The 23678-nt window shown below is 31.4% G+C and overlaps 1 protein-coding gene and 1 long non-coding RNA gene across 2 annotated transcripts; one reads left to right on the top strand and one right to left on the bottom strand.

Moving 5' to 3' along the window:
* Window positions 1-2499: 2499 nt before the first annotated feature.
* LOC123655254 lies at window positions 2500-3968 on the bottom strand. The gene is made up of 2 exons (XR_006743362.1): window positions 3904-3968; window positions 2500-3058 (listed from the first exon to the last, which is right to left on the bottom strand). It is a non-coding gene; the product is annotated as an uncharacterized LOC123655254 (long non-coding RNA).
* A 9171-nt stretch (window positions 3969-13139) lies between these two features.
* LOC123655123 (synaptic vesicle glycoprotein 2C-like) lies at window positions 13140-23343 on the top strand. Its single transcript, XM_045590958.1, has 11 exons — window positions 13140-13170; window positions 15861-15914; window positions 17211-17372; window positions 18177-18339; window positions 18976-19097; window positions 19288-19529; window positions 19709-19914; window positions 20188-20450; window positions 20964-21123; window positions 21254-21381; window positions 22999-23343. The coding sequence occupies exons 1-11, from the start codon at window positions 13140-13142 to the stop codon at window positions 23052-23054; spliced, it is 1587 nt and encodes a 528-aa protein (XP_045446914.1). The 3' UTR covers window positions 23055-23343.
* The last annotated feature ends 335 nt before the right edge of the window (window positions 23344-23678 follow it).

Genomic DNA, 23678 nt, shown 5'->3' with positions numbered 1-23678 from the left:
AGTACCATGATAAGGAAACCAGGATCTGATGATGGGATCCCAGAGGAATCGAGGGAACTTCTTGAAAATCCGCAATAACTTTTTACTGGGTGTACCGATTTTGATAATTTTTAATTTAATCGATAGCTGATGTTTGTCATGTGGTCACATATAAATTTTATTGAGATCTGATAACTACTTTTTGAGTAATCTTTGATAACGCGTAGTTACTTGACTATTTTTGCGTCGATCTACGTTGTATTACTCGTCGATGTAATTGAAGTCGGTTTTTTTTTCGTTTGCGAGCAAACACAATTATTTCGGCATTATTTATTGTCAAACACTCACTGGATCATTTTTAAAAATCCGTATAAAATATTTTAGCAATTCTTTATACTACTATATTGTGCTTATTTTGTCACTCAGAAAATAAGGAAGGTCTGGGGCCTAAGATGTTGGACCATAACGGGCTACGAAGTTGAAATTAGCCGATTATCTTCTTCCGAAGGTTGGTATGTATTGTTTATGGCTTGATACTACTTTATGAGATCATAAACAATTACTAAACAACTAGCTGATCCAGCAAACCGTCATTTTTTAACCGACTTCCAAAAAAAGAGTAGGTTCTCAATTCGACTGTATTTTTTTTATGTATGTTACATCAGAACTTTTGACCGTGTGGACCGATTTCGACAATTTTTTTTAAATCGAAAGGTGGTGTGTGCCAATTGGTCCCATTTAAATTTATTTGAGATCTAACAACTACTTTTCGAGTTATATCTAATAATGCGTTTTTACTTGACGCTTTTTTCGTCGACCTAAGTTGTATTATACCGCATAACTTTCTACTGAATATACCGATTTTGATAATTCTTTTTTTGTTGGAAAGGAGATATCCCTAGTTTAGTACCATGATAAGAAAACCAGAATCTGATGATGGAATTCCAGAGAAATCGAGAGAAACTCTTGAAAATCCGCAATAACTTTTTACTGGGTGTACCGATTTTGATAATTCTTTTTTTGTTGGAAAAGAGATATCCCAAGTTTAGTACCATGATAAGGAAACCAGGATCTGATGATGGGATCCCAGAGAAATCGAGGGAACTTCTTGAAAATCCGCAATAACTTTTTACTGGGTGTACCGATTTTAATAATTTTTAATTTAATCGAAAGCTGATGTTTATCATGTGATCACACATAAATTTTATCGAGATCTGATCACTATTTTTTGAGTAATCTTTGATAACGCGTAGTTACTTGACTATTTTTTCGTCGATCTACGTTGTATTACTCGTCGATGTAATTGAAGACGGTTTTTTTTTCGTTTGCGAGCAAACACAATTACTATGTAAACATTTAGATATTTTTTTTAATTTTCTCTTGTACACATCTTGTCTTGACAATAACTCAAAAGAAGAAAATAAATAGGTACACAACACGGTACAGTCGTTCGGAAATAAGGCGCGTACATTTTTATTTAGAGCATAAACAAGTGGATAATTAATAAAATCTCTATCACTCGGCCATACCTTACACATTAGCATATGTAATAATTTTATTTCGTAACATGCAAAGAGGTCGAGGTTCGAATTGTTTGTTTCCTTTAAGGTTTTATTATTCGAGTCTCGGTGAGAACGACCCTCCGGTATTACGTGGCATGTTTATTACCAATTTTACACCTTCACATAAACAATTTATTAGTGCTCATACATGCACAGTTTAAAAGATTAAAGCAAAAGGCGATTTCATTGAAATCAGGGCCGGGTCTACCATATGACTTTTTGGGCTTCAGCCCAGGGGCCCGTGGATTCAACGGTCTCCCAGCTAAGTCAAAGTCAAAAATAGACGATAATGCGAAAGAATCCATAATTTTATCCATAATCGAAGGGGCTTGATTAATCCTACGATTAATTTAATTCGGTTCATTTAATTCAAGTCTCCGTTTAGGTGTTGGTACTCCGAACTGACTGTTAAAATGTTCGGCAGCCATTACACATTCATCTCAATCGTTGTTAAATTAGATGGGCCCCTAAGTAGTATTAGCCCAGGGCGCCCTAAACTCACGGTCTGGCCCCGATTGAAATATTTGATCAAATAGGTATACTTTAAAAAAGATAGTACTATTTAGGTGTGTGTTGAAAATAGGCATTTTATTTTTGTTGTGTGTGCTCGTGTGATTACAATTGTAATTGCATTGGCTTACATGCCACTGTTTTATCTTATTATCTATCTTACGACTCAGTAGCTCGAGGTCAATAAAGGATGGAATTTGTTACAAAGATTCTTTAAAAAATATATAAACCATAAACTTTTAAAAGATATGTATGGAATAGTAATTGTATTTGTTTTAAATATATTTTAGGCAAAAAATAGAATAATGATATGGGATTTAATCTTCGGAGCTGTTTTAGCTAAGATCTGGTTTTTAAAAACAATAAAAAGTTAATATTATTAAACTTTTCTCCCTAATCAATCGTCGACCAATACTTTCTATAAATATAGATAAAAAATAAGATGCAAGTTTATCTAAATGGTTTATTTTTATTTTATGTCAGTTGAGGACGGCCATTGTTAAATTCACGATATGTCGAAACAAACTAGAGGACGTGGTAGCGCATGTGTTGCATACAAATATACGTTATCAATTTAATAACGTTCAAGTTGATTATAATCGGGTGTTCATCATCTCTCTTTTAAAACAATTCTAAAACAAATTTAAAATTTTGATATTTTTTGCGGAAAAAATTAGTAAATGTAAAATAACTTATTTGAATTATCGATTACATACAATTAATTGTTATGATAGTGAAATTTTATCAGAATTTATAAAATTTAGGAACAATAAAATTTCTAAGCCTAAATAACCTAGGTCAAAGAATAGCAAAACAGGTACTTTAAAGATGTGAAAATTTTCCTGTAACTAAAATTCTATATAAAATAATTCGCGATTGTTACACCTTTCAAACTTAATAAGGCAGTAATGTTTTTCCTGTTTAGCCCTAACTGCCTATATCTAAACTAGGCAGGTAGGCGAACTTGACCGGAGCGAAGCCTTGCACGGCCGTGAGCCGTGTCGTACCTGTACGACGCATTTTCAATAATGAGACTTTGTAAAGATGTAACCACACTGCTCATGCAGTTAACAAAACAAAAGCATGAAATAAATAACTTTAACAATCATCTGTTCATAAGGTAGACTTAATGCGTGTATATTATGTTCCAGGAGGTTAATATTAAAAAAAAAAAACATATTTTAGTAGATTTTTTCAATCATGGAACAAAAAAGAGTTCATGTGAAGCACTGCCAACTACGCTTTTAAAAATTATAACACACTCATGGAGTGTTTTTGAATGTTTCATTCTTAAATAAGAAAAAAATGAAATATACCTATTTTATTGATATATTTATACAAATTTTATCTTAATATAAAAATGTAAAAATAAAATACGAAATCACACACACTCTAAATGACATCTCTCTTTTATATGACATATTTTATCTTAGATAAAATTTATAAATATACTAGCTGACCTCGCAAACGTTGTTTTGCTACATATTTTATTAACCTTCTCAATTCCTTCCCCCCCCCCCCCATTTATAACTTAGGGGAACGAAAAATAGATGTTGGCCGATTCTCAGACCTACCCGATATGCACACAAAATTTCATGAGAATCGGTCAAGCCGTTTCGGAGGAGTTTAATTACAAACACCGCGACACGAGAATTTTATATATTAGATTTTAATTTTAGAATGCAATAAGAAATAAAAATATAAAATACATATTCATTTCATGAATATCATCTGTAAATATATGAAAAATCAATAGTTTATTGATAAAAAATGACAAATGTAAAACGCCATTTATTTGAAATTTCTACAAAAATGTATACAAGAAATAACTCCATATATTTATTTATTTTACCTCAAGAGTAAACAAGCATGCGGTCCCACCTGACGGTAACCCTGCATCACCTAGAAGCATTGCAAGCGCGAAGTCGACCCTAACCCTAAGCCTCCCCCGGCGCGGAACACAACACAAGCTGTAGTTTTCTGTAAATTAAAGGTTTATTTCCCCATTTGGGCTGCACCAGACCAAGCTAAATATTCCCCGCTATTTTCTACCTCAACAGCGTGTAAGTACATATGTAAAGATATCCTCTTTATAAATATTTAAATTTAGCGTTTTGATGTGTCACTGTCAGATGACATAGAAAAATAATCAAGCTATAAAAATATGGTGGCTTATGAAGACGGAATTAAGTATAATTATTAATAAAGTAAGAGTTAGAAAGAATGAACATTAAGTGTCGTTTTTTTCATTTTCAGGTGAGAGTGTTGATAAATTTAAGTGATCTTTCTTACAATGTAAATTTAAACTTAAGTAAATAAAAACCTTATTTTCAGAGCAACACAATTAGTTTATTCTAAAGAAATACCTTATAAATATTTTCAACTAAATATAAATTTCGACTCTAATGTGTACGTTTCTGTACACGACAATAGAGACTGTAAAAATCTACAAAGCCCCTATAATAATGGACGTTACTAATGCACTAATACAATGTAGATATTTTTGTTATTAATAAAGACCCTGATAAAAGGTCACCTATGCTTATATCGCTTACTATTACCAAGGCCTTACTTTATAGGGGTAACAGAATTAGAATAGTTAAAAATAGGTTCCTCAGGTACAAATACTTAACAGGGTATGTTTTTTTTTACATAAGCCTTTTATCTTACAGCATTTGAAAATTTAAGTACAAGTTATTCTCAAGTTTATAATTTAAAAAACTGTCAAATTTGGATCGAGTTTTCAGAAATATTGGACTAACAATTATTCTAAAATTACCTTTAAATTATTTCTTAAAATAATACTTTATTTTTTATTTTATTAGCAAAGTTTTAGTAAATATTTATTTTAATTTTACCAAGGGATAACAAAGCGCCTTATTGAGATGCTCATTAGACGTCGTCGCTTTTACATTTAATTCCCTAGACACGTCTTGAGACTGAAATAGAGAAAATTATTAAAACATCAGCCATATACAAAAATTAATTGTTATTTAAAACAATTTGCTAATACAACATTTGATTGATTGCTCGATATATTTTATTATATTAATATATACATAATTTTCAGATATTGTTTTTTACACACAAGAAATATACATATATGCAACTTGCTTGCTTCAGCCTCTAAAATCCCACTGCTGGGCATAGGCCTCTTTCCCCATGTAGGGGAAAGATAGTAGTAGGTAGGTTGGCAGATATATTCGATACTATGAGTAACAATCGCTATCAGGTGTACATGATAACAACCAGGACTGACGGCTTAAGGTGCTCTTCGAGGCACGGTGTAGAGATCCACAATGACTGCAAAAACACCCAGACCATGGCAAACATCTTTATCGCTGATACAAATGTTTGTCATGTGCGGCGGGGATCGAACCCGCAACCACCAGCGCAACAGCCACAAAGCAGTGCTGTAACCGTTGTGCCAACGCGTCGTCGTATATGCAACTATTTTTATCAAATCTCAAAAGAAAACGGTCAGTTCGAAATGTCAGTGGTATTGGATTAGATGTTCTTATATGTATTTAGGTTTTCAAACAAAGAGTTGTACACATTTAAGTCCTAGACAGTGCAATAACTTTACAAATTACGTCAATTAAAGTGTATATCTGTAAAGTGATGATACGACATTGATATCCTACCGGGTTATATGTAGTTCTGTTATGATCCGTGCACACTCCTGTATACATAGCAGTAATAAAAATTTAAGCTGAGTATCTATATAACCTAACTAGCTGTGTCCCGCGGTTTCTTCTACGTTGTTTCGAGGAAAAAAATAGCCTTCCTTCTTAAAATATACCTAACCTTCTTCTTTAAATGGGCTATCAGGCTCAGGATAATTTTCAATTCGAGCCAGTAGTTTATGAGGGTAGCGCGATTAACAAACAAATCTACTTTTCAGGTTTATAATCTAATATATAAAATTCTCATGTTGCGGTGTTTGTAGTTAAACTCCTCCGAAACGGCTTGACCGATTCTCATGAAATTTTGTGTGCATATTGGGTAGGTCTGAGAATCTAACAACATCTATTTTTCATTCCCCTAAATGTCAAGGGTAGTCCACCCCAAATTTGTTTTTAATTTTTAAATAAATTATTTATTTTTTATTTTATTATGATTTGGCGTTGAAAAATACATACAACCCTAAATTTTCACCCTTCTACCGCCAACCCCTATTTTTAAATAGCGTTTAGCGGCAAGACAACGTTTGCCGAGTCAGCTAGTATAAGTAGAGATTAGTACAGATTAAGATATATTTTAAAACATGTCTTTTACACTTTCGCGACGTAAATATTTATATAACATTGTGACTCTGACATATCTCTCTGATAATCTGGAATGATTCAGTAAGATCAATCGATTTAACTTTTTTTTTATTGTTATTTGTTCATTTGACATTTGTTGTGTATTTAAGTAGCTTGATATATTTTCCTTAGTTTACACTAAATCAATTTCTGAACACACGCGTTAATATTTGACAACCAATAAATATGTCTATCCTTTTACATTGCTGACATTATTCTACATTTGATATATAAAACCTGAAATACGCGACTATACAAATATACCTTTATTTAAATACATTCTTTAATTTTCGGGGTGGGTTTACCGTATCGACTGGATGAATATTAAATATTTGACAGTTACGAAACCCATGAACACTTTGTACTGGAAAATTGTTTTTTTCTTATTTTATTTTTTCGTCAATTTTCCAATATTTTTAATACTTATCATCCAATTTCAGACTGAGAGCCGTCCAAAAAATTTTTATTTCATAATGATTGGTCCAGCCGTTCTTGAGTTATAAGTGGTATAGCTAACACGACTTTGTTTTTTAACCGACTTCAAAAAAAGGAGGAGGTTACTCAATTCGACCGTATACATTTTATACATACACTAGCTCTCTCTGCTTGTCCATATCTTTACAGGATAAGTAATCACGAACATGTCATCACATACTAAAATGTTCTCCGAAGCACGCTGCATCTTATGGTATAAGTATTATTCCTATCAGTTCGCTTTTTTGTAGTTTTTGCAGTATAACTGAACAAGAAAACCGGCTCGGTTCTATAAGTATAGAAGGAGATATATAGATTGAAGGATAGGTACTTTATCATTTTTTTGAAACTTATTTTACATAGATCGGTGTCGTCATATTTCGCAATATTTTTAAAAGATACGACAAATTTTAATATATTTGACAATTCTCCTTATACATTTGTATGGTCATCGCCAACCCTAATCTCAATTTAATAATGCTTTTCAATTATTATTTTTTTGTGATATTCCTGTTTAAACAAACAACCAAACCAACTTTTCAGGTTTTCAGGTGTTTTACATAAATCTGTTCTGATTCCCCCAAATGGCTTTACTCACATGTAATAACTAAAAATAATAAACAAAATATAACAAAAAGAAAGATATAACAGAAAAATGAAACCTACATGAAGAAAATCCTATATCAATACTTTTGATTTTCTACTGTTGATAAAAATGGTTGAAAATTACATAGTGATATCACAATATTGTCCATTTTAAGTATAATTTCCAACCGACTTTTACTATTTTTTAGATAGAAACCTTATCTTGTCAATTACAACTATAACAACAAAAAAATCAGCCAAATCGATCTAGCAACTCTCAAGTTATATCTTCTAACACAAGTATTTTGTGATATCTAACGCAATTTATTTAATTACCTTTACGGAAAACAATTTAATTTTATGTTTAATTGGTATTTAACATTTAAATTAAATATCTTCTTTTATTATATGCTTCTTACTTCCACTCTTCTCATCCGGTATGCTTTGTTATATTCCCTATACAGGACTGTAATTTCGAGGCTACATAACTGATAACCTATACTCTAATATACAAACAGACACTCAACGATTTATATAATAGTAAAGACGTGTTACACCATATACGATAGCCATAACGTGTAGCACGAAATTAAAAGCAATTAGTGATAGAGCTTGAAGACTTACGTCGATCTTACATAACGATTATAACAAGGATCACGGCCTAGAAGTCACACAAGGAGATTGATCGCGGTCACCGTCTAGATAACATGAGATGAGCGATCGACCGGCCTTCATGTTATCATGGAAGGAATCTTCAGTAGGAGCCGGTAGTGAGTCGACATTCGCATAGAAGCCTCAGCGGGCGACACGCGATCCTTACGCGACAGAACTCTTGCCCACGCGCATACGTTGCACCGTAAGGTGACGATGCAACACCGGTAGGCGGTATAACGTGATTGATATATACCGGACATTTTATTTTATAGTGAAGTGAATAATAATTAAATATGGGTGAGTTTGTGTTATTTAATAATGATTTTTATTTGATAATCTTAAGTTTAAAATGTCGAAAATGTCAAACAAAATTAAATTATAAAAGTGATTAAAAGCCTATTCTAATACTTTACCTTTTTTAAATATTCATAAACCAAAAAAAAATCGTATCATGATAAGTTATTGTAGTACAAAAATAATACTTTATTACAATACAAAATATATATAAAGTGATACATGTATAAATATCTACTGTAAATATAGTGTATGTACTGTTAGTGTATATTTAGAGATAATAAAATTCATCTAATATTTTTGTGTTTTTGAATTTTTAAAATTCTCTACAATCACATTTATGCGCTATGAATTCTGTTGAAAAGTCAAGTTCAGCAGGTTTACCCGTACACAAAGACAGAGATTCAATAAACTTTTATTTGTAACGATAATCGCAAGCCACACGCTTGTCACTCACGGCTAATGACAATAACACTTTGTTTTAAAAGATACAAATTTTCTTATTGTCTTTCAAAATTAAAATTAGTAGCAGACAGCGGATGACTAAAATATAAAAAAAAAAATTGACAGACATGGACTAAACGCCAATAATATTATTGAACGCTTTTTCAATTTGTAGTCGCATATAAAAATAATTCTTTACGTATTAAAAAATGTATTTCACTTACAACTAGTTATTTACAAGACATTTATGTGAGGTGTATGGAGTTATATAAAATTTTTGCTAATATATATTATATACTTATATACACATAAATACAAATACTCGTAAGATAATTCTAAAACAGAAAAAAACCGTTTATTTCTACATAAGGTCGATAACCTTATAAACTAAACCAAGTGAAAAACATAAAAATATTACATACATTACGAACAAAAAGAAAAGAATAAAAATTCAAAAAAATGATAATTTCAAGTTCCATGAGTAACATTTTTAAGACCTACATAGATACTGTATCGCAAAATACGCTCATTCGAATCCATTGGAAAGTGACGTTCGAGTAATGTAATAAATTTTAAGTGATGTCTATACACAATTTATTATATCGCTTCGTATCGCTTCAGCCTGTAACATCCCACAGCTGGGCATAAGCAATTTAATATAAAGCTGTTACGTAATTTTAACAACCTGTGACGTCATTTACGTAGTCATTACGTGATAACATATGCTTAAAATTCTCGATTCTTTTATAGAAATAAATAAATCCTTCACAAAGGAAAAAACGTGTAGATCCCGGATATAGACTATCATTATAAAATCTAATCAGACACCGATATTATATTATTTTTTGTTACATACATAATTTTTTTTTAACAAAAACACTTTTATTCTTTGTTTAAAAAAAGTAATTATTCTTTTGAATTATTGTATTTTATAGTCTCACAACATCAAAATGTATCTCTCTAATTTTTTTTCTCTGAATCTACACAATGCTTATTTAATGCATATAATCTTAATAATAAGAAAATTATATTATATTATAATTAAGAAAAATCGAGCAAGTATTAAAAAATAATGATACAAAGCTTTAATTTTCATGCTTTTTATTAACTTACTATTGACATTAAGTAATAAATCTTGGGTTCTCAGAATAGACATGACAATTTTTACAAAGCTTCGTAATTTATATACATGTACTATTATATACCTACACTACTCGAAAATTGACTGTTTATCTGTGAAACACATTTATCACATTAGTATCAACGTCAGTTACAGACTTGTCTCAGATAAAGTCATTTGTAAAAGATTTGAACATTGAACATAAAATATGTACTTATTAGTGTTTACCGATTTGTTATACATCTACACAGAGAAGTATGAGCAATTTCTATATAAAAGTAACAACAAAAATAGATTTTCATACGCTTACTCTTATCAAATTAACTAAATATATTTTATTTCGACGTATTTCGATTTATACTAAGTTTCAACTTAATAACACTAGTTTTACATAGTGATTTGTAACGATTTTGTACAATTACAAATCTTTAAAATAAACTAATGATCATAATTATTACTTTATCTATATCTATATTCTATATATATAATAATATATATAAAAGCGAAAGGTCACTCACTCATCACGAAATCTCCGAAACTATAACACCTACAAACTTGAAATTTGGCAGGTAGGGTCCTTATAGGACGTAGACATCCGCTAAGAACGGATTTTACGAAACTCGACCTCTAAGGGGGTAAAACGGGGGTTGGAAGTTTGTATGAAAGTCCTATGTTTTTGAAGTAAGAGACTTGAAATTTAAAATGTATACTCTATAGATGATGAAAAGGTGTCCAAATAATGTATCTTTAGAAATCAACTCCCTTTTGGGGTTAAAACGGGGGATGGTAGGTTGACTCACTCATCACGAAATCTCCGGAAATATAACAGCTACAAACTTGAAATGTAGCAGATAGGTTCCTTATAGGGCGTAGACATTCGCTAAGAACTAATTTTACGAAACTCGACCCCTAAGGGGGTTAAACGCGGGTTGGAAGTTTGTATATCTGGATGGTCCATCCATCCAGGATGGACAAAGACATATTTTTTACAATATCTAATCTTTACGTTACTAGAATACTTTTTTATTTACACCTGTCGTCACGGAGTCACGGAGGAGCATGCGTTACGCTATTCCGTGGCATATATTTACGTAGAACCATATTAAAAACTAAATTGCATGCAGTATATTTTAAGCATATTTACACTACAATACTATATTATTTCATACTACAATTCTGACGAATCAACGAACCGTTTTGTTCAACGTGACGCGCGCTTTACGCGGACGTAGCCGCGGGCAACAGTTAGTGTATTATAAAACAAAGTCCCCAAAAGTGTAGGTATGTGAACGATTCCCTCAAAATCTACTGAACGGATTTTCATGCAATGGAGGGCTTCAAAAGGAAATTTTACGGAACGGCTAAGCCGATTTTGATGAGTTTCACTTCAAGTTTGCCGGGAAAAATTTGTGACACACTGATTTCAACGCGGGCGAAGCCGCGGGCACAGCTAGTAAATTTATATGTTCATTGAATTTCTTAACCTTAACAAATTTAATATCGATTTATTTTGATTTCACTTTGTTATTAACACATTCATCAAAAGATAGGCGTCTAAGAATGCATGAAAAACAAAAATGGGGTTTATTTATTAAATAGAATGTGAATATAGCTAGTATATTTAAGAAGATTGTGTCAATCTGAGGCATAGTACGTACTTGAGGTAGTATGATCCGATATCAAATATATTTTTTTATCTTTTAACATTTTATCATTATCAAGCGCAACACATCGAAGCGTTTATTTTAACATATAACAATATGTATATATTCGGAAAATAACTGTTACATATATTTTTGAACCGTCGTAAGCTCCATTGTGATACCTTATTAATAAATAACCCTATAATGATTTTAGACGATTTCCATTGTAACCATTTAAAATTGTTTTCCCAAAATACACATTCGTTACAAAACTCTTACTAGATTTTTTCACAAAAAATAAGCTCTACTAACTAAAATAAATTGTAATTTTACTATAAAGTTACATGTGTCAATTTAATATATATCTTTCAAATTTTACGAATTAATTTTGGAGGTAGAATATCTTCTTCTATATTAATACGTGAAATAAAAACTTTGTACCCCTTTTTACGAAAATTGCGTGGACGGAAGAGTGTGAAATTTTGCACACTTGTAGTTTATATAGAAAAGATGTGCATAATGCTATTTTTTTTAATTGTGCATAAAAATACATTAAATGAATAAAAAAAAACACCACCACGTATTTGACACACACACGCGAACATATGCTCATTTGTTAATGTTCAAAGTTATTATTTAAATTATAATAATTATTTAATTTTTTATTTAATTTCGACCACTAGGTGACCACTAGTTACTTGCATATTAAATTCGTTATCGTTCCTACTTTTTTTAAGTTTCCTACCTTTCTATATATCCGCGTTTGTCGTACTATACGTATACTTTTAATTTGTGTTTCAGATTCAATCGATGTAACTACTGAAATATATTTTCTATTCATTTCCTTTATAATATAAATATTCTTAAAACAAACAGTTTTCAAAATAGAAGTCTTGACGTACTAACAATGCCATGAAATGACCGTGTCCCCATCGTATATATTTGTCACTTTAAAGCGATATGCAAACACGATAACGCCTAAATGTTTAGATATGTCACGGAGAAATTTGATTACGCCTGGAAAACCCATCATCTCATTTTATAAAATTGATTATTCACAAGACATTTTCAACAAATAATGCTACTTGTGTAGTTTGATAAGATAACAGCGACAAGTTTGTGTCGCGTAAAAATCGAGTTGGAACTCTTATTTCATATACATTTTAAAGTAAATTAATATATTTGAATTTAAACGCTACGTAGCGTTATTTTAACAATAATTAATTAAACTTATATACAATACTAGTTGACCCCGCAAACGCTGTTTTGCCATATATATTAATAACGCCCTTGACCCCCCCTTATAACTTAGGCGTATGAAAAATAGATGTTAGCCGATTCTCAGACCTACCCGATACGCACATGAAATTTCATAAAAATCTGTTCAGTCGTTTCGGAGGAGTATTTTAACTAACATTGTAACACGAGAATTTTATATATATATAAAGAGAAAAGATAATTTATCTTTGTAAACTGACCATTCACTTCTTACTTAAACAAAAATTATTTAATTTTTAATTTTTTTGTCCCGATTTTCAACACAATTAGAAGAGGGAATGTTAACAAAATGTGGATTTTATTACTATCATTAATGATTGGTTCGTGAGACAGGGAGATATTATACACATTTTCACCTACCTAAATAGTTTAAGATCTTCGGTATGTTAATTTGGAAATTACATCCTATTAATCTCAGCTATTAATATTATAAACGCGAAAGTTTGTATGTATGATTGTATAGATGTATGGATGTATCGATGTTTGTTCCTCTTTCACTCAAAAACTACCGAATGGATTTTAATGAAAGCTTACAATAATATAGCTTATACATAAGAATAACACATAGGCTATAATTTTTTGACATAGTGTGTGATTTGTCCAAAATCTAACGATAATTGTCAAGTAAGTCGGAAAAAAATCTGCCATCTGCGAGCTACAGACACTGCAAAAACTGTGGAGTTTACACGTATATAATGTATAGGAGAAATGTTTATCTTAATTAGTCCTACAAAAAAGTCCGCGACAGCATATTATCTTTTATGAGTATGCTATTATCGCCAAAACAGTGAACCACAAATACAATAAAAATTGAAAATACATTTCTAATGCACATTTGGTAGTAACAAATTGATTTTTATATTAAAATAAATACTTTCATTAAACTTCGTCTTTTACACTACATCATTTAGACGATAATTAATCTATACAAATAAATAAAATTGGAGTGTCTGTTTGTAATATTATAATAACCGCTTTATACTAAATGCATATGGATGTACACACGGTACATATACCAAAATAACATTTTTTTCAATTTTTGTCTGTCTGTCTTCCTGGCTGCTTGTTCCAGCTAATCTCTAAAATAGCTGGACCAATTCTGACAGGACATTCACTTGTCACTGGAGTAACTTAGGCTTCTTTTATTTTATAACTCTGCGAAATGAACAATAACTGTTTTGTTAAATTTCACGCGGACGAAGTCGCGGGTACAGCCAGTACATTATAACTCTGTATATCAGATCTACATAACTTGATATCCGAAACGTTAAGAAACTTTGAATTTAATGCTCATCTTAAGCTGGCGTGTATAATTTATCTTATAGGCTTCATTTAAAAAATAGGTACATCTAGATATGACAGTTTAATAGATTTTTGGCAATCGCTTTTTGATGTTGTACTTAATTTATTTTAGGCGTCAATCTACAGTACAGATATACAATAACAATACAGTTACTGGCTTATGTTTATCTTGAAAACATAGTACTGATAAGATGAATTTAATACTCAAAGTATGTACCTATTCGTAACAATCTTCGATATCAAATCAAATAGAAAGATATCCGCGTCGCCTTTGATTTTGTCCTGTTTTGTCTCATCTTATACGTTTTTTTTTTTTATGAAGTCGAGATCATATTTACATTTAAACAGTAGTCAAGTTTTTTATGATACACCTTTTTACAAAATAATGAACTATGTCTTACTCGTAAACGATCAAATTTTCCAATAAACTTTAAATTTATTTCAAACTAGCTATGCCCTTGCGACTTCATTCGCGTGGAATTTATCAAAAACGTTATTGTTCAGTTCGCAGAGTTATAAAATAAATAAATTTATAAAATAAAAGTAGCCTAAGTTACTCCTAACTACATCAGCTATCTCCCAGTGAAAGACCCGCTAAAATCGGTCCAGCCGTTTCAGGGATTAACCGGAACAGACAGACAGACAGACAAAAAATTTAAAAACGTTATTTTGGTATATATACCGTATATACATCTATATGAATTTAGTAAAAAGCGGTTATTTTAATATAATATTACATACAGACACTATAATTTTATTTATTTGTATAGATTCTGCTCTAATAAATATGAAATGAAAACTAACTAGGTTGGTAATGTCATTACATGCCACATAAAATTAAAATGATAAAACAGAGGATAATAGATAGTTTCTAAATAATTGTTCTTATTTAATTTGATGTTTTAAACAAAAACCGTAGTATTCATTTAACATTAAATTAACACAAATGTCTTGTTCATATCTTTAACGAGGATAATATTAATTAAGTTCGTTTAAATGTAAATAATTAGTTACTATACATTCATATAGCAGTGCCGCGTCAGACTTACGAGTACATAATATATATTCATGTCAGTCTTAAATACTCGTGGACCCATAATATTTTATTTAAAATAAAGTTAACAAATTGCAAATTTATATATCAATAATAAATTAATGTTTCTTTTTCTATTCCTTCAAAATCTCGACATTTTATTACAAATATTCAGTGTTGTTTATAAATAAAAATAACAATAAATAAATCAATAAATAAATAAATAAATAAATCAATAAATAAACGCCCATAAATAAATAAATATTAAAGTCTATATAAACTAAAAATTTTAACAAGTGAAATGGAATGCCTTCTAAAATTGAAAGCAATTTAATGTAGAAATCAAAAAAAAAAGAAGGTAGATGAAAATCGTGTCAGTTCTTGGACTTAATTCAATTAAAATAATTATTAAACCAATCAATCAATCAATCGATTAAAATAATATGTAAAATTAATAAATAAAAACATTAATATATAAAAATTAACGTTATGTGTTTTATTATAAACGTTATTTAATTTATTGTCTTTTATTCAAAATATTCTATAAGAATGACTTTTGAAGCCCATTTAACAGTAACAAGGCGAATTAGACCTGTGATGTCAGTTAAGTGATACAAAACAAATAAGATTTATTAAAATAATAACATATGATTAATACATTTATTTGTTTTACAGGTTTAGACTTCTTAGAACATGGAGCGGACTTCGAAGCTGCAATTTCCGCAACCGGTAAGTTTGTAGTAGTTTAATTTATAAATCAAAACTTCCTATTTAAACTTCGAAAAATTTAAGGGTCAATTCAAAATCATAATTTCACTTAATACATATGTTTCTAATTAGTTTTTTACTATCAATAATCTGTTGTTGTTCTGACTAAGCATCTAACTGAAAAAACGTTCTCAAGTTAAAAAAAAGTTAGAAGTAAAGCATTTTTTTCAATAATTTCGAAACAAAATGAAATTACCACAGATTGGTATACATAATAGCCTACTCAAAACAAACATTTCAAATTCCGACAGAGCTGATTTTTGCTAGAGACTTTGGGTACATCAGTAAAATTAAAGTACCAAAGTCACCATCGGTCCCATGTGTACTAAAAAAGTTATTCAAGATCAACGGTCAAAGTTTTTGTTTTTTTACCTATTTTTTGTTGGTCCATTTTTTTTAAGTTGTTTCTTAGGTAGGCTACTTCACGATCTGTTATAACGGCTAATTATGGGAAAATATTGTATTTACTGCATGGTAATAATTGATATCGATTCGATTCAGCCTGTGACGTCCCACTACTGGGCCAAGGCATCTTTCATTCATGTAGAAGAAGCATTGGAACTTTAATACACCACGCTGCTCCACTACGAGATGGCGGATAGGTATATTCCCTGCTATGAGAAGCGATCGCTATTAGGTATTTATGATAACAACCAGGACCCAAAACTAAACGTGCTCTCCGAGGCGCGGTGGGGACACTCACAAGGATAGGTATCCAAACCCGGAAGACTTATTTGTACAAATATAAATACCCATCCCGAGCGGGAATTGAACCCGCCAGTCATCGGTGTTTAGGTGCCTACACGGCACACGCACACAAGAACAATTGTTATCGGTGATTTAGGTAGTTATGATTTCTATATTTAATTTCGATCCATACTGTTATAATTTGCCTTCAACAGCCAAATCTTCTTCGATTCGAGTTGAAAACTAATCAAATTATAATTTTTATTTTATTGCTTACATTTCGATTGAAATGGGTAAATTGGTTATATAAGTTACTAAGACGTCCATTGCGGCTTTACCCGTGATTAAGGTCACGGCTGTTACAATAAGTCATTTGAAAAAAATTATTGGTTATTTTATTTCTAGATAATACATATAAGAATAATTAAATACGGTATGATAGTTTGAGATGTTGTCAATTACAAATAAATAAACAAATACTCTTTTCTTAAAACACAAGAAAATCGAAGAGCAGAATTTTTATAGACAAGATAAAGTTCCTCACTTATTTTTACCTCATGTTTGTTTCAGGTTTCGGCCGCTTTCATTTCTGCCTATTGGCGATCACTGGTTTGATTTACGCCAACACGGCTATCGGCATTACAATTATATCTTTCGTGCTACCTGCTGCAACATGCGACTTCCGTATGACATCTGCCGATAAGGGCTGGCTCACAGCCGCCCCTATGTTGGGTAAGATAAAAGATTTCTATTTTCTAATCCGGGTGACATTTTTTTCAATGAGTTACGCTCAACAGTTCAGTAGAATTTCAATCATGTATCAAGGTTTCAGAAACACTACATAATCACAAATGCCAAGATCACGACAAATATTTCTATGGGAAAACAATAATATGTAAATAAATGAAAAGTCACAAACATTAATACAATAACATCATTTTTATTGTGAAAATATTTTCGATAATTCGGTATACTTAAATTTTACAATAAAGGAGAAATATTATTAGTTTTAGCAGATTGTTACTACACTATAAACGTTACTAATGCCAAAGATTTATTTATGGATTTTTATCTTGTGAGGGATTACTCTAGTAGATTTTCTTGAGAAGGTAACTAGAGTTTCTTAAGTAAATTTCTACTCAAGATTATTATCTCGAAGGAACAAATTTTTCGGAAACAGCTTGCAAAATGTAATTGATTTATTAACTACGCCATTTATTCAAGTGTTATTAATAAAAGTCATAAAACTTACTTGTTTTACGTGTGCTAGTTTAGACACTACGATTACTTGTTACTTAGAATGATTAAATATAATCCTACTTTGTGAATCATGTTGTTCTTATCATGATGCGTATTAGTATTGTGCTTGTAAAGAGAACTAACGTATCCTTATAAAGAAAATAAGTACGTAGACTACGTGCCTTATGAAACAACAATAAATATTTACGTTGTAATATTTTGCGCAAAGTTACGTTATAATCACGCCATAAATATACTTTTGAATTACACTTTTTTTCAAAAAATAACTTATTCTAGGTATGGTTCTTGGTTCATACTTTTGGGGCTGCTTGGCCGATACCAAAGGGAGAAAGGTTGTGTTAGTATCAACGCTATTGCTCGACGGAACTGTCGGCATCATCTCCTCGTTCGTACAAATTCTGCCCGTATTTATGGCATGCAGATTTGTCAACGGATTTGCGTAAGTATTAAAATAGATGTCTGATTAACAAATAAACTTTTTTACCTAATTATTCAAACGAATCATGATATAATCCCGACTAATAGCTGACTGTTAAACAATCTTTGGTGTAACTGTTTTTTTTTTTTTTTTTTAATTGATTTGTTTTGAGTGACATTAGTGAAAACACCTGCGCAATCTTGCTATTAGTTAAACTCTTTAATTCAAATTCGAGTCTACATAGACGATCTTATTAATAAGTTCTTGTCGACTTCAAGAAAAGGAGGAGGCTCTCAATTCTACTTTACTTTTTTATATGTGTTACCTCATAACTTTTTACTGAGTGTACTGACTTTGATGTTTTTTTTAAAATCATAATCTGGTGCTTTTCGTATGTTTCTTTTAAATTTAATCGAGATCTGACAAGCAATTTTTGAGTTATTACTAATAGTGCGTATTTAATTGACAATTTTTTCGACTTCCTACGACGCACTGTACTTTCCGATTTAAAGTAAAGTCGTTTATTTTTTGTTTGGTAAGAAATACAATCATTAAAATTGACCTCATTATTTTTATAGTTAATTATAATCTTATTAGTTTTAAACAATACATGGCAATAAAAAGTAAGAACTAATAATATGTTTGATAATATTACAGTGTCGCTGGTGCTATGGGTATCTGTTTTCCGTATTTGGGTGAATTCCAACAGACCAAATACAGAGAGAAGATCCTCTGCTGGATGGAAATGTTCTGGACTCTGGGTGTCATCATATTACCATGTTAGTTCACTCATTTATTTCAATTCCAATACCATAGTAACCATTTCACTTTACTGAAACTTTATAAATAAAGGTCTTGTGACCAAATTTAATATCAGGCCTATGTTTCTTCGCATTTTATAATAATAAAAGAAGATATAAAGAATATATTTGAAACTATCATTAAAGTTATTCTTTACATTTTTTACAGTGATCGCATGGGGCATCATTCCTATCCAGGGCATTCGTATCGAAACTCAAGGCTTTTCGTACGACTCGTGGAACTGGTTCGTAACAGCTTGCGGAGTGCCATCTTTACTGTTAGGTTTCTGGCTACTGACTTTCCCCGAAAGTCCCAAATTCATGATGGAGTGTGGTGACTACGACGACGCACTAGTGTGTCTCAAGAGCATCTACAAACAGAATACCGGAGACGACCCTGATAACTACCCTGTAAGTGATGGTGATATAGCATCTATGTTAATAATTTTAACGCCAAAATTAAGGCCGTAATTTTATTTATCTCTCTGTCTGTGTGTTTTTTAATATGGAGGTAATTTAAACTCTGGGCTTTTCTTTTCTTAAACATGTTTGAAGTATAGGATGTATTAATGTTTTTTTTTTTTAAACAGATCAAGAGTCTCAAAGAGAAAGTACGAACAATATCCGTGGCATCGCAGAGCTCACAGAAATCAGTGCGAAGTTTGAGCATGCGTAAACCTAAGGATCTGAAACGACTATTTACCGAGATCTGGGCTCAAACCAAGGCTCTATGCAAGCCACCCTACCTCAAATACACAATACTCACTTGTATCATTCAATTCGGCTTAACTACAAGGTCAGCTTTACGAAAATATTCTGACGTATATTAATTATTAAAAATTATACAAGCAAAAGTGAATTCACAATTATTTACTCAGCAATTATTATTTAAACTCTAATCAAACTAGAGGTAAAGTAATTCGAAATAAAATATAGGTGATGATATTATACTTCGAATATAATAATATATAATGTTTTGTAGTTTCAACTACAAGAGAGTCAAAACACTTCTCTTCATGTATACTGTTCCAAGTGACTTATTTAAAAACATACTTTTTACAATTTGCAGCTACTACACCCTTATGGTCTGGTTCCCTGAATTGTTCAACCGTTACGAGGAATTCGAAAACCGTTTCCCTAACACTTCCGCGTCAGTTTGCGATGTCTCCGGAATCGTAGTGCAAGATGAGACCAATACTGACCCCTTCGACTGTGAGAAGATCATCGATCAGAACGTGTACTTGCACACATTGATCGTTGGGCTCGCTTGTATCCCAACATCTCTGTGGTTGCCTCTTTGCGTCCACAAACTTGGTGCTAAATTCTTTTTAAGTGAGTATCTTCTTTACATTGTATTAAAAAGGTATTTAGCAATTATATCAGATAGTATTTGGTGATTTTTTCCATGAATCTTAATATTTTATACGTATAAAGACTTATCATGGTTTTTCCTTTTTTTTTATGAAAAATATATAAAATAAAATAATTAATTTTTAAAGTTAGCACATTAAGTATTTCCTCCTTCTTTTTTTGGAATTGAATTTATATTGTCTATCTCTTACATTTGTAGAGGATTATTTGCCCTCTACCTATGTAAAATCTCGCAATCGATTACGCTACACGAGTCTTACTTACTACCTACCACTACTTAAACTACCTACCTGTACATTATATGAGATGTAACAAATAGCTTTCCCGTACTACATAATATCATAAATATTTTAACGTTTAAAGTGCTCGCCACACTATGAAACCACAAATGGTGAGGGGAACCTTATCCAGACACTCCACATTTCCTAGATTATTTAAATAAATCATAATTGTAACATTTGTTTTTCTTTACAGTTTTCTCATTGGGTTTTGCTGGTGTTGTAACCGTCGGTTTGTACTTCGTACAAAACTCCACTCAAAACTTGGTACTATCATGTATCTTTGAAGCGCTCACCTCGCTCGCCATCAGTCTTGTTTTCTGCGTGCTTGTCGATTTATTCCCAACGAATCTTAGGTAAGTTGATCTTTGACATGAATATTTGCGAATTTCTATATTTTATAACACTAACCTTTAGTTTGTGTTAGCTAGACAGATATTTAAAGATGGTTGTTACAACATAAGACTGAAAGATAAAAATTTACAGGGTAATGGCAGCTGCGCTTTCACTCACTGCCGGTCGAGGTGGAGGTCTCATAGGCAACTTGTCCTTCGGGTATTTGATCGACATTAACTGTGTCGTACCCATCGTCGTCTTCTCAGCATTTTTGTTTAGTAAGTATTCTTCAAAGAAAATAGCTTGTTCATAATACTCTTATATCGTTTAAAATATAAGAAGATAAATAAAGTCGTATAGAGAAAAAATAATCCACATAAGACTTAATCCAGTCTAGCTCAATTAGCGTGACTGTCTCGTAGGAACATTTTGTTTTGTACGACTATATCATTTACAAACTCAGAGGAACAAATCTATACTAAGTCATAGATGTTAGAAGACGCAATTAAGTACGATTTTTTACACAAAAATGTTTATTACATATAATAATTATAAATATGATGTTCTTCTGAGGATTATCTCTGATGAGACAAAATTAGTCCAAATGTTAATCGCCAAGAAAATATATAAAGTCAACCCAGAATTAGTATAGTGACATTGACAAAGGCAGCAAAAAAAGTATGCTATAAGTAAAATGTTTTCGTAAGTTTTGTTTTCCCAAAAGCAACAAATTTGATATCTAAGTCTAAAAAGTAACTTATATCTCTTTAAATTCTATAATTTTACAGACTAACTAATATCCTGGATATTTTATACTTTCTTTTCATAATAGCCCAAGAGCTCGAAAGGACCAGACATTCGTTATTTTATAAGAGCTGAAAGTTTCTGTGTATGCTCCCGACACAGATAGAACCAATGGCCAAATATGAAGTCATGGTGGCTCTAGCAGAAACCAAGTGGCACAGGCGTACTCAACATTTTTATGATATGGCGAAAGTCTGGCCCTTACACGCTTTTGATCTAATTTTAAGTTAATTACGTAATTATGTAAAAACTTTAACCACTTTACTGCCACACAAATGAAAATTGGTTGTTTTTCAATACATGAACACAGAAATGCGGCAATGTGAGTTATAAACGATGAAATGATATGTAATTATATACTTATATATCTAACTATAATTTGAAATTGAATACAAAAAATACCACTTCATTGACAAAATCTTTCGTATTTACAGTTTATATTCTATATTTTCTATAGTACCTGAATGTCCGAACTTTGCTCTTTTTTTGGTAAATCGTATTTTTGGAAATAATCTTTAAATAGCAATTACATGCTGATGAATAGACGCCGCGTTAGCGAAACGGTTTCAGCCATGGATTGTACCTGTTTCGCTGGCGGTTACGGGTTCGATCCCCGCACATGACAAACATTTGTATAAAGGCCATACAGGTGTTTGGCATGGTCTGGGTTTTTAAAACTTAATTTTTAAGTTGGTTCCATACTAATAGATTATCTATTAAAAATATTTACATAAAAAAATATAAAATTAACAATCGAGCACATAAGTGACTCATGGTTAGTACCCGAAGAGAAACTAGTTTACAAGTACGGAATTAAACTGTTGATTGTCTTTAAAAAATCTATTCCATCTACGTTCTATTGAAGTTTTATGCTTGAAGCTAAAGGAAAACAACATTTTATTAAATTGGTCTCAGGAAAATTCTACGACATATCAATGAATGCCAATGTCAAACCGTGTGAAGGATTAAAATGCAATCGTAATCATAAAAATTTAATTTATAGCATACAAGCTGTTATAGTATCTAATAGGTACAGCATATAAAATTATACCTGATATTAATATATAACCTTAAAACCTTTTCCATTTCAGTTGCTGCACTTCTCTGCTTCTTCTTGCCAAAGACAGGACAAGAGGCTCTCGACTAATACCAAGTGTCAAATCAAAACTAGATAGTACAATTAGACTGTCATATAGAGATCACAAGTGAGTGTACATGATACATGATAAGATGTAAATAAGTGGACTAAGTATTCTTATTTATTGTCCGTAGAATGAACGCGTCGAGGACGGCCATGTCCCGCCTCTTACCGTTACCATTTACTGTGATTCAGTATTCAATGTATCGAACGTAAGATTAAGCAGTATTTTAGAGTTGACTGTGTAATATAATGTCCTTAAATTATTATTATTGTTAATAAAGGTTAATCTACCTTCCCTAACAGTGTTTGATTTTTTTAAATGAACTATGGTTAATTTATATTCTTGCAGGGTATGCTTTTAGGGCATAGAATACACCAACAATAATGCAACATGGGTATTAAAATGGTAACCTTAGGCGTAGTGCCGGATTGAAATAAATTGATGCCCTAAGCAATCTTCTCCTGTGGGCCCCTATCCTTAAGTGAACTACGAAGAATTAATTGAAAAAAATAATAATTGTGTTGTGCCTTCTGCCCTTGCTTTAACTTTCGTGTACTCGTTTTTTTTTTTTTTCGAGACGGAATGTTCTAAGCAAATGCTTAAATAGCTTATAGGCTAATCCAGGACTG

The sequence above is a fragment of the Melitaea cinxia genome, chromosome 7, assembly GCF_905220565.1.
Source record: "Melitaea cinxia chromosome 7, ilMelCinx1.1, whole genome shotgun sequence".
In the NCBI taxonomy this organism is placed as follows: domain Eukaryota; kingdom Metazoa; phylum Arthropoda; class Insecta; order Lepidoptera; family Nymphalidae; genus Melitaea; species Melitaea cinxia.
This window is presented reverse-complemented; position numbering and strand designations above follow the sequence as displayed.

Excerpts from the sequence above, each read along its gene's own strand:
- LOC123655123 (XM_045590958.1), top strand. The coding sequence starts at position 13,140 with ATGTGGATTTTATTACTATCATTAATGATTG. Across the intron at positions 21,124-21,253 it reads TTATTCCCAACGAATCTTAG|GGTAATGGCAGCTGCGCTTT; the intron begins GTAAGTTGATCT and ends AAAAATTTACAG. Across the intron at positions 21,382-22,998 it reads CTTCTCAGCATTTTTGTTTA|TTGCTGCACTTCTCTGCTTC; the intron begins GTAAGTATTCTT and ends TTTCCATTTCAG.